General features: G+C 36.7%; 1 protein-coding gene across 1 annotated transcript in view; it reads right to left on the bottom strand.

Moving 5' to 3' along the window:
- Positions 1-570: 570 nt before the first annotated feature.
- LOC143986737 (extracellular calcium-sensing receptor-like) overlaps positions 571-15,321 on the bottom strand; it is a 41,019-nt gene continuing 26,268 nt past the window's right edge. The window contains exons 5-6 of the mRNA XM_077485145.1: positions 10,981-11,104; positions 571-1,625 (exon numbers count right to left, since the gene is read on the bottom strand). Of these exons, the coding sequence (XP_077341271.1) occupies positions 733-1,625; positions 10,981-11,104 (1,017 nt within the window). The 3' untranslated portion in view covers positions 571-732. The remainder of the gene's footprint in view (positions 1,626-10,980; positions 11,105-15,321) is intronic.

Here is a 15,321-nt window from a genome sequence, read left to right on the forward strand (position 1 = left end):
TTGTCCTGGTAATGGCTCCTCATTTCCTGCTATCAAAGGCTGGTCAGCAAGTGACGGGAAATCTTCTCAATAGGATCATAAACGGCAATAAAAATCTGACATAATTTACTTTTTCCTACTGTTTTGGCTGCATTTATTCTTTAATTTCCATAAATTTACATGGATATAATTTCCTGAGTGTCTTGCTAATCCAATCCAGTTCGAATCTAGTTCTCTGACTGATTTTCTGTTGCTAATCCTGAGGTTACGTATGAGAGTAAGGGCCAGTTCACACTAGTGCAATGCCAGACATCGCATGTGATTCGCACCGTATTGCTGTGCAGATCACATGCAATGTCTGTGCGATTTCAGCCATACAAATTGTATGGCTGAAATTGCATTGCATTCGCACCAAAATGGTGCAAGACCCTTTTTTTGATCTGCTCTGGAATCGGCTCACATGGGTGTTCACACCTATGCGATCCGATTCCTGTACCATTTTGTAGTTCGCTCTGCGATCTTTTAACCAATAAGGGGGTGTCGTTAACTTTAGGTGGACACCAGCAGCAGTTTGCAGATCTCAGTGTGAACTACTGTGCGATTCAGGTGTGATGCGGAAACTCGCACTGGATTTGCAGGCTTCTTGCATCGTGCTAGTGTGAACCAGGCCTTAAGGTACCAGCAACTTCCTCTCACAATAATTTTTTTATAAAAGTAATAAAACAATCTTTAAACCATATGACAGTATCTTTACTATTTTCTCTGCATTCTCCGGATCTTCTTGTGCGGTTGCAATAAAATCATGTAACATTTTGGAACAAATATACATATGAGAAGGCCGTAACAGGAGAACAGTATTGCAAACATTTGTACTGCATCTAAATATTTTCCTGGAGCACTCAGATAGGTGGGAATGAATGTTATCCAGACAGCAGAGACAATCACCATGCTGAAGGTGATGAGTTTAGCTTCATTATAATGATAGGGCAAGTTCCGAGCACAGAAAGCCAGAGTGAAACAGACACATACCAGGAGCCCAATATATCCCAGCACTAGAGAAAAGGCCAGGGCTGAACCAGCATCACACTGCAAAGTAATTGCAGGGCTGTCAAAAAGAGTTTTCCTTATGGGTTGTGGAGGAGACAATATATTCCAGGTAAAACAAACAACAATCTGAAACAAATTACATAGAATAATAAGGACTTTTTGTTTTATAGGACTAAATAACAAAGCTGCTTTCCTGTCAGGATGTTGCACATTAAATGCCACAATCACAACAATGGTTTTACCCAAAATACAGGAAATGCAGAAGGTAAATGTAATGCCAAACCCAGTATTTCTAAGAAGACAAGACACGGCCGATGGTTGTCCCAGATATGTGATGGAAGACAGCAAGCACAGGACAATGGAGAAGAGGGTGTAAAAGCTCAGGTGAGAATTGTTAGCACGTACAATGGGATTATAGCGATGGTATAAGAAGATAGCAATGATGGTTATTGTAAGAAATATGCCAAGAAATGCTCCTCCAAACAGCACAGATCCCAATGTTTCCTTGAAGGAAATATATTCCAGCTCCTTTGGGACACAGTGATCTTTCTGTGTATTGGACCAGAACTCTAGAGGACATACCAGACATTCCAGAGAATCTGTGTGCACAAACATTACATGACTTGGTTACACTAGGCCTTCTAGTGATCAGTTAACTAAATACAGGCATGAATATTATGAATTCTAATTCATTAGCTAGGGTTTTTCTAGGATCCAGGTAAATAAAACACACTAAAAAAACCTGGTTTAGACTCCACCTACTTGACCTAAATTTCTAAAAAAATTTGAGAGAACAACTAACTTTAGAAAAAAGACATCCACTTCCACATTTCGACACTCCACTTGAACGATGCACATGCACATATTAAATACAAACCACAAAAACCATAGACAAAGACAACATATTATATAGTAAATGTGTGCAATTCTATTTCCATATATTAGAAATTTGGAGATCTCAGAAATGTGTTTAGAAGCGGGATGATGCAAACGTCCATAATGTGATAATTCATCCAAAGAAGTAGGGCTGTGAACTGTCAGGAAATTGCTCAGCAATATATTTATAATGGATCATATGGGATGCTCAAAGGAGTAGAGTTTCATATAGATTCACGTGTCCATTCCACTTATGTGATGATTACTCCCAATTTATAAGACACCAAAACTAGCTGGTGGTGCCCAGTACATGAAAAGGAGCACAAAGGTGCAGAGGAGGAAAGATAAATTAGTTGCCAGGGCAAACCAAGCTTCTGTTGTTGCCTCTACCTTATGTATTCATGTAGCAGGCAACTACTGTCAACCTCTCACCCACACTAGCAAAAGACAGTAGTCCAGTGCATAAATGCAAGGGGAGCCTCTAATGGGGGAACTATATGTGCAAAGCCCACTAGGCATCCAGAAGCAGACCCACCATATGTTGCACTGTGCATTATGGTGCTACTACTATGAGTGTTTACCATAATATTACACTGACCAATGTGTGATGGGTCTGCTTTTGGATGCCTAGTGGACTTTACACATCATGTTTGCTTCACCCCAGTCCAAAACGCAGTTCTGAGATATCCATCCCTCTGTTCTATGGAAATAGAATTGCACACATTTACTAAATATATGACAATTTCTTTATGTTGCCGAAATAAGAGAGGAGGACATTGTGGTTTTTAATTTTATGAAATGTTTATGATTTTTATGGTTTTTATTTAATAAAGTACTATGCTGTGCATTGTTCAAGTGGAGTGTAAAAATGTGACGGCTGATATATATTTTTTCTAAATGCACTGTCATTATTTTTTTGAAAGGAATTTAGATCAAGGGGGTGGAGTCTAAATCAGGTTTTTTAATGTGTGCTTTATTTACTTAGTCCCTCCTACTAATACACAGTATAAGAAATCAGAGCGTTTAACCTTACAGCCTATTGTCACAGTTATTCATGTTCCTAGGATCCCAAAAGACCCGGGCATTCTAGAGCAAAACATTTGGTGATATACAATATTAAGAAGTGGCTAAGGTTGATTTTGTTTGTCATATCTCAGTTCTCTATTTCTTTCACATTCTTTCTCCTTAAAAATGAACAATTAGACCATTAATGTTCTAATTATTTTTAAATAGGGGTCCCAGGGGAGAGAACCATGATAAAAATATGTTATTTGTACTTAAACCATATATTGTTATTAATATTATAATTTCCGTCACTTTGTGCTAAAAATAATAAAAACGATTTATTTTTTCAATTTAATTTACATTTTTCTATTTATTTTAATTAAATAAAATTATTTACCGGTATTAACTTTCCCTATATGAGTCACCTGTTACAAAAATCGACAACATTCCTATTTATCTAAATAAGCACCACCTGCTGCTGCAGTAAATATGTCAAAGCAATAAATATATCTTATGAATCACAGTATTCCCAGATTCATCCTGCAGCATAATTCATATAAAGTGCAGATTTATAAATATATCTAAATAAAATGTTCCGTGCAAAAGTGAAAAATATTTCAGTTTATAAATCCAAAAAGTTTAGTTAACATATCAAATCCAGTTCTTAATAAAATGTTCCATGTGCAGTGCACTATTTATTTTCCGTCTTAATCCAAACTGTGATCACTCCTTCCACCTTAACCCAATCAAAATAGGAAAATCATTTACTGAATACACAGGCATTTTTTAACTAATAGAGCAGCAAGAGCAGCTTTACATCCAGCCAGCAATCCACCTCCAATATAGATATTCATATCCCCAGGGAAAATGGGAAAACTGTACAATCGTGTAAGTCTATCAACCACAGTCAAATGTATTAAACAGTTAAAATCCTACTTACAAAACATGCAGATCCATAAATCCAAAAAGTTGATCAAACATATCAAATCCAGATCTTAATAAAGTGTTCTATGTGCAGTGCACAATTTATTTTTCTCCTTAATCCAAGCTGTGATCACTCCTTTCACTCTGACCCAATCCAAATAGGAAAATCACTCACCAAATATACATGCATTTCTAAATTAACAGATCAGCAAGAGCAGCTTTATTTCACTCCACAGTTAGGTGCTGTTCACACATCACCTATGGCCAGCAATCCACCTTCAATAGAGATATTCATATCCCAAAAAAAACAGGAAAACTGTACAATCGTGTAATACCATCCACCACAGTTAAATTTATTAAACTGTTAAAATCCTACTCACAAAACATGCAGACAGTTATAAGCATATCTCAGAATCTCCAGGACCTATCTGTGTTCAGTGCACAGCTGCTGCTTTCCTAAGGTCTAGTACACACTATAAGTTCTTTTTCGTTTAACCCATGGGGCTTTAGGCTCCAGTATCTGATCCTACCCTCGCTTAACAGTGTGCATATAAACCTTGGTTAAGCCAAAATCTCAACATGTTTTGTCTGGGAAGGACTTTTTAAAAAAACTGGCTTAAACAAATTATCCTTAAATAGGGCTTTTTTTTCTGCTGACAGTGTACTGCTTGCAGGGTCAGTAAACTGAAAAAAGAAAAAGGGAAAACTTTTTATGTCAAACCACTGAAACAAAAATATGATCTTAGACATTTTATTACAAGTAACTCAACAGGGGTGGTATATATATTACACTGTAAAAGACTGTTAAAGAAAAGAGTAGCGGAGCATATTAATAATATCCAGAATGGATACAAACATTATAGTGTATCATAGTGTATCATTACACTTCAAAAAGTAACATATTTCCTACAGTTTTTTTGTAGATAAGGTAGTGCCACATTGGAGAGATTCTAATTTAGTCAGGAAATTATCTAAAAAGGAAACCAAGTGGATTTATTTATTGAACACCCTCCGCCAGAATGGTTTAAACGTAGAAAATACCTAAATTGTTATATCGGTGATTATTAAAGGTCCCCCGTGTTTTTTAATTATTTTAGGATTCTTCATTATTATTGGTAATTTAGAGGATGGTAATATAGTCTAATGAATTGTTTTTAGAAGTTTTAAATGTTATGGTTTTAATTTAACCACTTTAAGACCAAGCCTTTTCTGACACTTTTCGTTTACATGTAACAATCAGTATTTTTTGCTCTAAAATTTACTAGAACCCCCAAACATAGTCTCTAGAGAAAAAAATTGGGGGTTTTGCAATTTTTTTGTGTCATACGGTATTTATGCAGTGGTTTTTCAAATGCAATTTAAAAAAAAATGTATACTATAAACAAAATCACACCAAGATTGGTGTTATTAAATGATTTTGATTTTTAAAAATGGTGCCATTTACATCTGGGTAACCCGGAAGTGATGTGACGTCGTTGCTTCTTGGTTACTATATCAGAGAGCCTGACTTAGCCGGCTGGTTGATTGAGACTCCCGATGGGAGTAAAGCCACGGATGTCCCCTCCCACTATTTGTAAAAGCAACCCAACGGGTAGTTCGAAAACATTACAAAGTTTGGAAAAAAAAAAGGTTTTTCTTTGTTTCCATTCTTCATAGATTTAGACCAAAGTGTATTCTGCTACATTTCTTTTGGTAAAAATAACCCAAATCAGTGTATATAGCTGGATGCCTATATAGAGGATGATCCACCCGAACTGGTGAAAAAGGCTCGCCCAGCCATCATTTTGCTATAGGCTGAGGCGGGAACTGGTGAAGGTTCATTTGTACAAGTATTAAGCCAGTTTCTTTAAATAGTCCTTCCTGGACGAACATGTTGACATTTTGGCTTAACTAAAGTGTGTATGCAGACTGTTAAGTAGGGGAGAGGAGGATCAGATACTGGAGCCCTAAGAAAGCAGCAGCTAAAGTTGGCAGCTGTGTGCTGAACACATATAGGTCCTGGAGATATGCTTATAACTATCTGCATGCTTTGTGAGTAGGATTTTAACAGTTTAATAAATTTGATCGTTGTCGATGGTATTACTTGATTGTATGGAGCTTAAAGAGAGCACAGAGGAGAGGGGGAAAGGGAGAGAGAGAGGGGACTCCAATTGTGTAGTGGTTCAAATGAAGTAAACACATTTATTAAGCAATAACCTAGACTCTCACATTTCAAAGTAAAAATTCACACAGATAGAATAAGATGGAGATCTGGCGTCTTCCGCCAGTCTTACACTACTTCCGGTTTGTCATACGACCACTCCCTACGCGTTACGTCATACCACGTGACTTCTTCATGAAGTCACAAACCGGAAGTAGCGTAAGACTGGCGGAAGACGCCAGATCTCCATCTTATTCTATCTGTGTTAATTTTTACTTTGAAATGTGACAGTCTAGGTTATTGCTTAATAAATGTATTTACTTCATTTGAACCACTACACAATTGGAGTCCCCTCTCTCTCTCCCTTTCCCCCTCTCCTCTGTGCTCTCTTTAAGCTCCATACTACGGAAATACAAGCCTATATCTGCAGTATTACATCTAAGAGCTGGAAATGGCCCTCTAGTGGCAGAAGTGTATACTACATGCTTTATCTGCAATTCCTTGGTTACTGTACACAGAGAAGCAAAGGAGAAGTTATTGGGGTTATTTTCATTTGCCTGATTATTTCATCTTGAGGTGAGAGTTCTGAGAGCCTGGATTTGTAAATCTTGGAACATTTGGTCCCGTTCTTTCTCTCGTTTTTTCACTTTATATCCTCACTCATCAGTGTGTGAATTTTGATCTATTTTTATTGACTGTTTCTACATTTTTTCACATTTTTATATTTATATTTATTATAAATTTTTTCAGTGGCACGATTTGCGCAGGACTCTTTATTTTATTTATTTTATGCGATAGTTTGTGTTTACTATTTTGTCCCGCTGCATTTTGCATTATTTAGTAGCACTTGCACTTTTGTATTACTCCACTTGTTTTTTTTACATATATTTTTTATTGGTACATTTTCCATTTTCTACACGTATTTAGATATATTTTCACGTTTTAGCACTTAGTGGCGCGAGGGTCCATTTTTTACATTTTATTACTTGATTGTACTGTTTTACCTGTTTTTGTTTGTGGGATATGAATATCTCTATTGGAGGTGGATTGCTGACTGGAGTTGATGTTATAACAGCCCCTAACTGTGGAGTGAATTAAAGCGGCTCTTGCTGATCTTTTAATTCAGAAATGCATGTATATTTGGTGAGTGATTTTCCTATTGGGAGTTCCTTTTGCACAGAACATTTTATTTGGATATACTGTGTTTATAAATCTGCACTTTATATGTATTAATTATTGATTTTTATAGTGCTGCAGAATGAGTTTGCAAATACTGTTATTCATAAGATATATTTATTATCAATAGTCATTAAAGAGAACCTGTACTGAGGTATGTAGGTTTCTTTTTCTGATCCCTCCTTCTGAAAATGACCATCATGTCAATCCAATGGGTTCAGTATTTCCTTAGTCAATAACCTGTAATGTGTACATATCAGGATGTCTGACTTCACTTTGACTTTCCTCATCTGCATGTTTTTTACCAGTTCAGTAACTTAATGTATCAAAGTCCAGAGACAGAAGGGGAACCAGCCTTTTCAGGAGGTCAGAGATAAGAGATTCTCTATTTTTCCCAGGACAGGGTTTATTTAATGTATTAGGGAAAAAATAAATAGGATAAACATTGAATCTCAGAAATGAATGTCAAATACCTAATTCAGATTCACTAAGTGAATTGTAAGGAAAAGGAGGCATGAAAATTGATATACAAGATAAGAAAATTGTCAGAACCAAAGTTCAGCAAATTACAGTTTATAGGATCATACGTAGGATGATAGCAACATGTACTGCAAAGCAGATCTAGGGCAATTAAAACCTAGGAAACACACTCTAGGTGCCAACCCAGGGTCTAACAATTCTCTTTATGATCATAATATTTTTCAGTAGTGTCTTATATAATTGCAATTTTTTTTCTCAATCAAACTTTCTTATTAAGCAGTAAAAAACCCAGAAGAAAATATTTATTATATTGAATCTTATATATATATATAGTCTTAGATATTATGGCTACATTTGTTTCCTTTTTAAACTCCCTATTTATAATTTAATCTGGTAATTCAGCCAGATGCAAATAGTCAGCCAAGTCAGTTGTTTTTTACAGCACAAATAATAATCAGCTTTAATTTATATATGCAAACCAAAAGAAAAAAAAAACTGTTTGCTGCAACTGATTATAAAGTGAGAGCTGGAGTTTGGCTTACATTTTCTAGTGTATCTAAAGCTGATAATACATTTAACACTACCCTTAACCCCTCCCCCCCCCCCCAGACTGATAGTACTGCTGTTCACGTTGACTCCTTTTCTCATTCCTCCATAGTTGTGTCTCACTAATACAGCAGAAGTTGATTGGCTAGATCACCAGGTGAAAACAGAAGAAAAAAAAAGCCAAAGAAAAGAAAAATGATGCAGCCACCACATCTAAAGATTGGTAGGCTGCAATAAAATATATTTTTTGGTATTACCAAAAAATTGAGCAATGCTGTCAATAAATGCTCTGGCCTTGAAATTGCAGTCAAAGATTTTAAAGCCATACCTAAAAAGTAATTCTACTTCATTCCTAGTAACAACATTTTTTGTGAAGTAGAACAAACCCTTGTTTCTGATCGGTTGTTTTTTTTCCAGTCATCATTAGCCAACAGATAATTTGTATTAGATGGTTAATAGTTTGAGCGGGTGAACCTATGCTATTATCTTGATCTAGTACAAATTATTTTTTCCCACTTGCTACCTCCCCTCATGCTATCAATATTTTTTTTTTAAATTGTACAATCAGATAGCTTGGCATGAAAAATGTTTGTCCAGATGTTCAGTGTTGAATAAGCCAAGCAGGATACAAGTGACATGTCATTGATCATGGAATCTCACTAACTAGGAAAAGCAGCATGATCATTAATGCTTGTCTCTTGATTTACACCAAACATATTATACATTGAAGACTAAGTTAGTTTGCGTCACATTGAATACTGTCTTCAAACTGGGTTTTTTAAGTGACACAAAGAAAGTTAAATCTAGAGATGATAAATGTTGTCAAAAGAACAATTGTGCCTTTCTCAGTTTAATATAAAATAGAAATGAGTGTGTTAACAATGACATATTAAACCAAGCTGTGCAAAACAGGATATTGTGAATGAGACGATAAGAAAAGAAATATTCATTTGCCATATTTTGCTGCCTGCTAAATACAAGCCTCTCACTGACTGTGTCAGAATTCCACCACCTCTTTTCTGAAACTCATTAGGAAATTTCACTCTGTCAAAGCGCACAGCTACTTCACAAGCTGCAATATATTAAAATCAGTCATGCATGAGAGATCCGAAGGCAAATTATTTTCCATTGTATACTTCGTTAAATTTAAATGGCTATGCTGAATAAATATAGAAAATAATTTACATGAAAAATGAAGTAAAAATATTATGGGTAAATGAGTTGCTAGTAACCTCTGGCACTTGTTACTTAGCTAATAGACCAAACATTCATTGCATGTTTGGCAGGCAACAAGAAAACTCAGTGGAGGCAGCAAAACAATAACCTGGTTTCATGTTCTTCTTATTTGGGAAAACCTATGGTCAGTATGTAACTGTACCAGGCACAGAGGGTAAAACCATGCCAATGCAATGAGTTCAGGGGTCTCAATACTGCAATCCTAGCTGCATAATCGTATTGCTCTCTGTATAAAAGAGCAATGTTTCCCTTCTGTTCTGATCGTTTTTTTTTTTTTTTTTACACATGGTAATATTAGTATTAAGGCAAAAAATGATAGCCCAAAGGAAAACGCTGCACTAGAAATACAGAATATAAGATACAGCTGCTAGCACCTTTAAGCCAGATACAAACTCAATAGATATAAAAATATTAGTATTACCTAAAGAAAACTTCCCCCATTTATTAAACATAACCAGCAGAAGAGTTGAACCAGACCATCAAAGGGATATGGAGATGTTTAGAACTGGCACCAGGGCTTCATATTTTTTTACTCTTCTGGTTAATAATAATGTTATCTCTTTATACATCATAAATACATAGCTGTACATCTGTTAGCCTAAGGCAATCTCTCCAACGTGCCTTGAGGTTGCAGACACACACCTATTGATGAGCATTAGCAGGTACCTTTTTTTGCCAATATAATGTTAATATGGGACCAGAGGCTGAACATACCCGCCCAATGTATTCATAAATAATATAATAAATACACACAGACTGAGAACGTGGATAAAAATGGCCGTGGTCCTTTATTATTGGCATCATAATAATATCGTTGTAATGTATAATTACTTTATAACCATTGCCAACATATATACAATAATAGTTCAGCCATCAAAGCTCAAACTATATATAATATTCCAACATATAATAGTTCAGCCATTAAAGCTCGAACCATAACCAATAAATATACCAATACCCTTTTCAGCAGAAAATTTTACCAGACAAAACAAGCACACCAGCCACATAACAAGGACCACGACAGAGGGAAGGGGGGGAGGGATGTGTCTTCTTGCTCCACTGTCGTTGAAACTAACGACCGTTAAAGTGGAAGTAAACTCCCCTATCGTTTTCAGCCAAGGAAGCTGCCATCTTTGCCTCTGTTTAATCTTCAACTGCTATGGTGCTGCACATGTGATTCGTTATGACACCAGCCATTGGAGGGTTTCATAGTTTGGCTGAGAGCACAGCCAATGTGCAGTTAGCATTCCCGGCATGCCTTTTTTTTAACTGTTTAAATCCATGGGTTTACTTCCACTTTAACTTTTCTCTTCCTTATATAGATTTAAAAATTCACATGACCTTCTATTAATTACAGGACAAATTTAAATAAAGTTTATTGACTTTTTTTACAAATGATATAACAATTGATGTACATTACATAACCATATTAACTGATCCGTCTCAGTCCCTGGTCCCATAGGCAGGCGTCGCTAGTTAGCTCTTCCTGCCATTCAATCTAATTAGGAAATCTGTGCACATATACCCTCTAAGTGAGTTGATATTGTTGATGACTAGTCTGTAGAACTGACCTGTCTGATTACTGATCGTGCCTTCTTCACACATTACACAGTCAAAACAACATGAATATTTCCCTTGCTGTACTGCTTTTCTGCTTCCAAGTGGGCAGCTTGCACTGCACACAGACACTGGTATCTGCAAATGGGAGGAGACATATTATGAAATTACAGTATGCAGTGGTGTGGTGACCTTCTCCTGTACTATGGGTTTAATAAAGACATACAGTACATTTTGCCTGAGTGTAAACCATGTGTATGCTGATTGTTTTGTTTGTTAGTATGCACTTGCAAGAACAACAATTTTTGGTAATAAATTATGGGAAGATTGTTTTTCTACAAGGACAATCTTAGGCTTAATTTATTCTTGCTAAACTTACAGGATCGAATCACTCAAAGTCAGTATTTTAGTTGTTTAACCCAAATACTCTCAGGCTTCTTATAGCTCATTGGGACTCTAGTATTAATATCTCCACAATAGATTTTTTTTTTGTTTGCTTATCCCATCACAGACTCTTACCCTTCTATTTGTATGACGGATATTACAGTTTTGCAGGTCCATTTTTTACAGCAAATCATAAAATTCAACAAGTAGATCAAACAGCCTTTGTAACAACCAGAGCACATCAATAAAGCTGGGAACTCAAGTGCACACAAGTCTTCACCTTTGACACTTTATAGTGTAAGAAGCTGGTATGTGATTTAATACAGCTGGATGTACTAAAAATGTAATTACTTGTTTTGGGTTACTATAAAACTTTGTAGACTATTTAGTGACTAGTTCACATTAATTGCATTTTTTGCAAGAATAGAGATTTTAACTTTACATGAAACAAAAGTAAAAAGAAAGGATAGTGGTGCTTGAGGGATGTAGCCTGAACAAACCATACAATAATTATCACAAAATAAATGTATCTTGATATATAATATTGTTAACCCTTTGAGGACCGTAAGATTGTCATCAATATAAAAATAATTATATATTTTTCCCTTTAAGAATGTATTTGAACAATAAATAAAACCATTTCCACACTTGTGTCATTTTTAGGGGAATAATTATAACAGCTATTTGTTGATAAGAACTAATATTTTGACTCAAACCAAAATATATATTTTTTTAAATTCTTAATCAGATGATACAGGCAATTAAAAACATGGGACAAATATGTCCCTTGGTCCTCAAAGGGTTAAAAGTCCATTATTCATAAGTCCAAGATGTTAGCACCAGCGCCAGCACCCTTAGAGTGAAGCAGACAACTCTGTAGGTATAGAAAGGGAACACAGAGGGGTGCCCGACTAAGTGCAGTAAGATTAAAAATATATTTATTAAAAACAAGACAAATGTTAACTCACATCTATGTAGATCAATAAGGCATGTGAGATCATTATGGTCACTCCTCAGGCTCTCCTCAGGGGTCCTGGAGAGGTGGTGGCATTGAGTGATAAGGCTGTATTGCTGGAAGGCTGTAGGATGCGGCCGGTTTTTGCATTAACCAGTGTGAAACGCAAGATGTTGCGCCTCTCTTTGTTCCCTAACTTTATGTGAAACTGTTAGCTATTTTAAACGTTCATGTCTACATTAGGTCCTACATGACACCACAAGATGCCTGCCTTTACTTTTAGTAACATAAAAAAAGATGTGTGCCTTCTCCAAACTAAGCCTGACATTTAGGCTAAGCTCTGCCAGCTGACTGTGAAGAATGATTAAGTGGACATTTGACATTGGACAGGTTAATGGAAAAAAATACAGCTAACCCATAAATCAAAAAAGTCAGATCCTAGTCATCGGTGTTAAAGTGAATCTAGCTGAAGAGGGGCTCAAATAGGAGGGGTGTCTAGCTAAAAATTTTCATCATGGGCATCTTGTGATATATATTCTTGGGTTGAACATACACACTTCAAAGTTCTCTGAATCAGTCCTATGGGTGACCGGCAGGGCTGAAATCTGAGCAGTGAATATCAAGTTTTAGGGATCACTTTTACTTTTAAAAGGTTAAAAGATATTATGCTCATTACGCAGGATGCAGGACCTCTACCCATTTTAGGACAAAAAGTGGATAAGACTAATTGGATGGGAAAGTTGCCCCTTGTAAAACATGTAAAAGAAACGTTTCCTAAAAAAAACAGGACTTTAAAGGACCATGAACACTCAAGAAGAATTTTTTTGTAAAAAATAAAATTTTTATTAATTAACATCATATCAAAAAAGGAGTTAAAACACATAATAACATTGAAGTACACATGAAATTGAAACATACTTTCAATTTCAGTGTTCATGGTCCTTTAAAGTCTCGTTTTTTGAGGAGGAAACTTTTCTTTTGCATGTTCTACCCATTTTAGGATTATGCAAAAAGATGGAGCAGATTTCATCTTTGTATTTCAAACAAACCACAAAGGATAAAAGCACCTTTGACACTGGATAAAGGAAGTTTCAAAGTTAAAAGCCCAACTAGAAGTTCCATTCAATGCCACGCAACGGCACTCTTTCTTGTTTATAGGAAAATGGCAATGTCACAGGAGATGCTGTTTTGTGTGGGGCAGCACAGTGGTGTAGTGGTTAGCAGTCTTGCCTAGCAGTAAAAAGGGTTGCTGGTTCAAATCCCAACCACAACACTACCCATCTGGAGTTTTCAGGTTCTCCCTGTGCCTGCGTGGGTTTCCTCCCACACTCCAAAGACATGCAGGTAGGTTAATTGGCTTCTGTCCAAAATTGGCCCTAGTATATGAATAGGGACCTTGGATTGTGGGCTCCTTGAGGGTAGGGACTGATGTGAGTGTGCAATATATATAGGGATAGAGACAATTGTAGACACTCACTCAGGTTGAACTGGATTGATTGGTGTCTTTATTCAACCTTACTAACTATGTAACTATGCATGCTGCAGTTTGCAAAGTGTGAATCCATTGTTCAAGTGCAACATGAATTCCACTGTCAGTTCAATAAACAGCCGCCTCATCCCGAGCAAATTTACAAGTGGCATAAAAAATTCTGTTGAAGATTTATTTATTTATTATAGGTACTTATATAGTGCCATCAATTTATGCAGCACTTTACATATATATAGTCTACATTCACATCAGTCCCTGCCCTTGGGAAGCTTACAATCTAAGGTCCCTAACTCACATTTATACACACACATACTAGAGCCAATTAACCCACCAGCATGTCTTTGGAGGGTAGGATGAAATTGGAGTACCCAGAGGAAACCCACGCAGGCACAGGGAGGACATGCAAACTCCAGTGTTATGGTTGGGATTCCAACTAATGACCCTAGTGCTGCACATCAGAACATCTTAAGCGCATCTCAGGTGTGTTTGAACTAAGCCCTAGAAAATTCACAACGTGGGCAAGCATTGAGCTTGGAATTCCTTAAACAATGTAATGGCATGTTCTTAAAAAACATGTGCATATGAAGCTGTACAAGTTGTAGTTACTGCAGACATTGAATCCTGACAACCATAACAGAAGGTTCAATAACAAGCGACCAATTGATTCATGTGTGGCAACAAATGGTCTACCATTTTGATGTTTGTGGTGCAACATATGGTGCTCATGTTGAGTGCACATAACCTTAACCACTTTCAGACCGGTGCACGACGATGTACGTCGGCAGAATGGCACGGACAGGCAAATTGGCGTACAGGTATGTCCATTTTAAATTGCCGCTGTTTCATCGCGTGCGAGCCCGCTGGCGGCACACGCGCGTGTCGGCTGGGAACCCTGTGAGTCCGGTCGCGGGTCCCGCGGACTCGATCACCGCAGGGATACCCGCGATCGTCTCACGGGGAGGCAAGATGTGGAAGTGAACAGCATCTCCCCGTTCTGCCTAGCAACAAGTGACACTGATCTCTGCTCCCTGTGATTGGGGTAGAGATCAGTGTTCACTAACACACAGCCTCACTCCCTGCAGTTAGTAACACGCCCCTAGGACACACTTAACCCCTACACTGCCACCCCCTGGTTAACCCCTTCACTGCCATTGTCATTTACACAGGAATCAGTGCATTTCTATAGCACTGATTGCTGTATAAATGACAATGGTCTCAAAAATGTGTCAAAAGTGTCCGCCATAATGTTGCAGTCACAATAAGAATCGCTGATCGCCGCCATTACTAGTAAAAAAAAAATATTAATAAAAATGCCATAAAACTATCCCCTATTTTGTAAACGCTATAAATTTTGAGCAAACCAATCTATAATCGCTTATTGCGATTTTTCCACCAAAAATATGTAGACGAATACGTATCTACCTTTCCTGAGGAAAAAAATTTTTTTTTTATATATTTTTGGGGGATATTTATTATAGCAAAAGGTAAAAAATAATGCGTTTTTTCAAAATTCTCGCTCTTTTTTTG

The sequence above is a fragment of the Lithobates pipiens genome, unplaced genomic scaffold (genome assembly GCF_037356315.1).
Source record: "Lithobates pipiens isolate NorthernLeopardFrog02 unplaced genomic scaffold, aLitPip1_a1.2 Scaffold_18, whole genome shotgun sequence".
Classification (NCBI taxonomy): domain Eukaryota; kingdom Metazoa; phylum Chordata; class Amphibia; order Anura; family Ranidae; genus Lithobates; species Lithobates pipiens.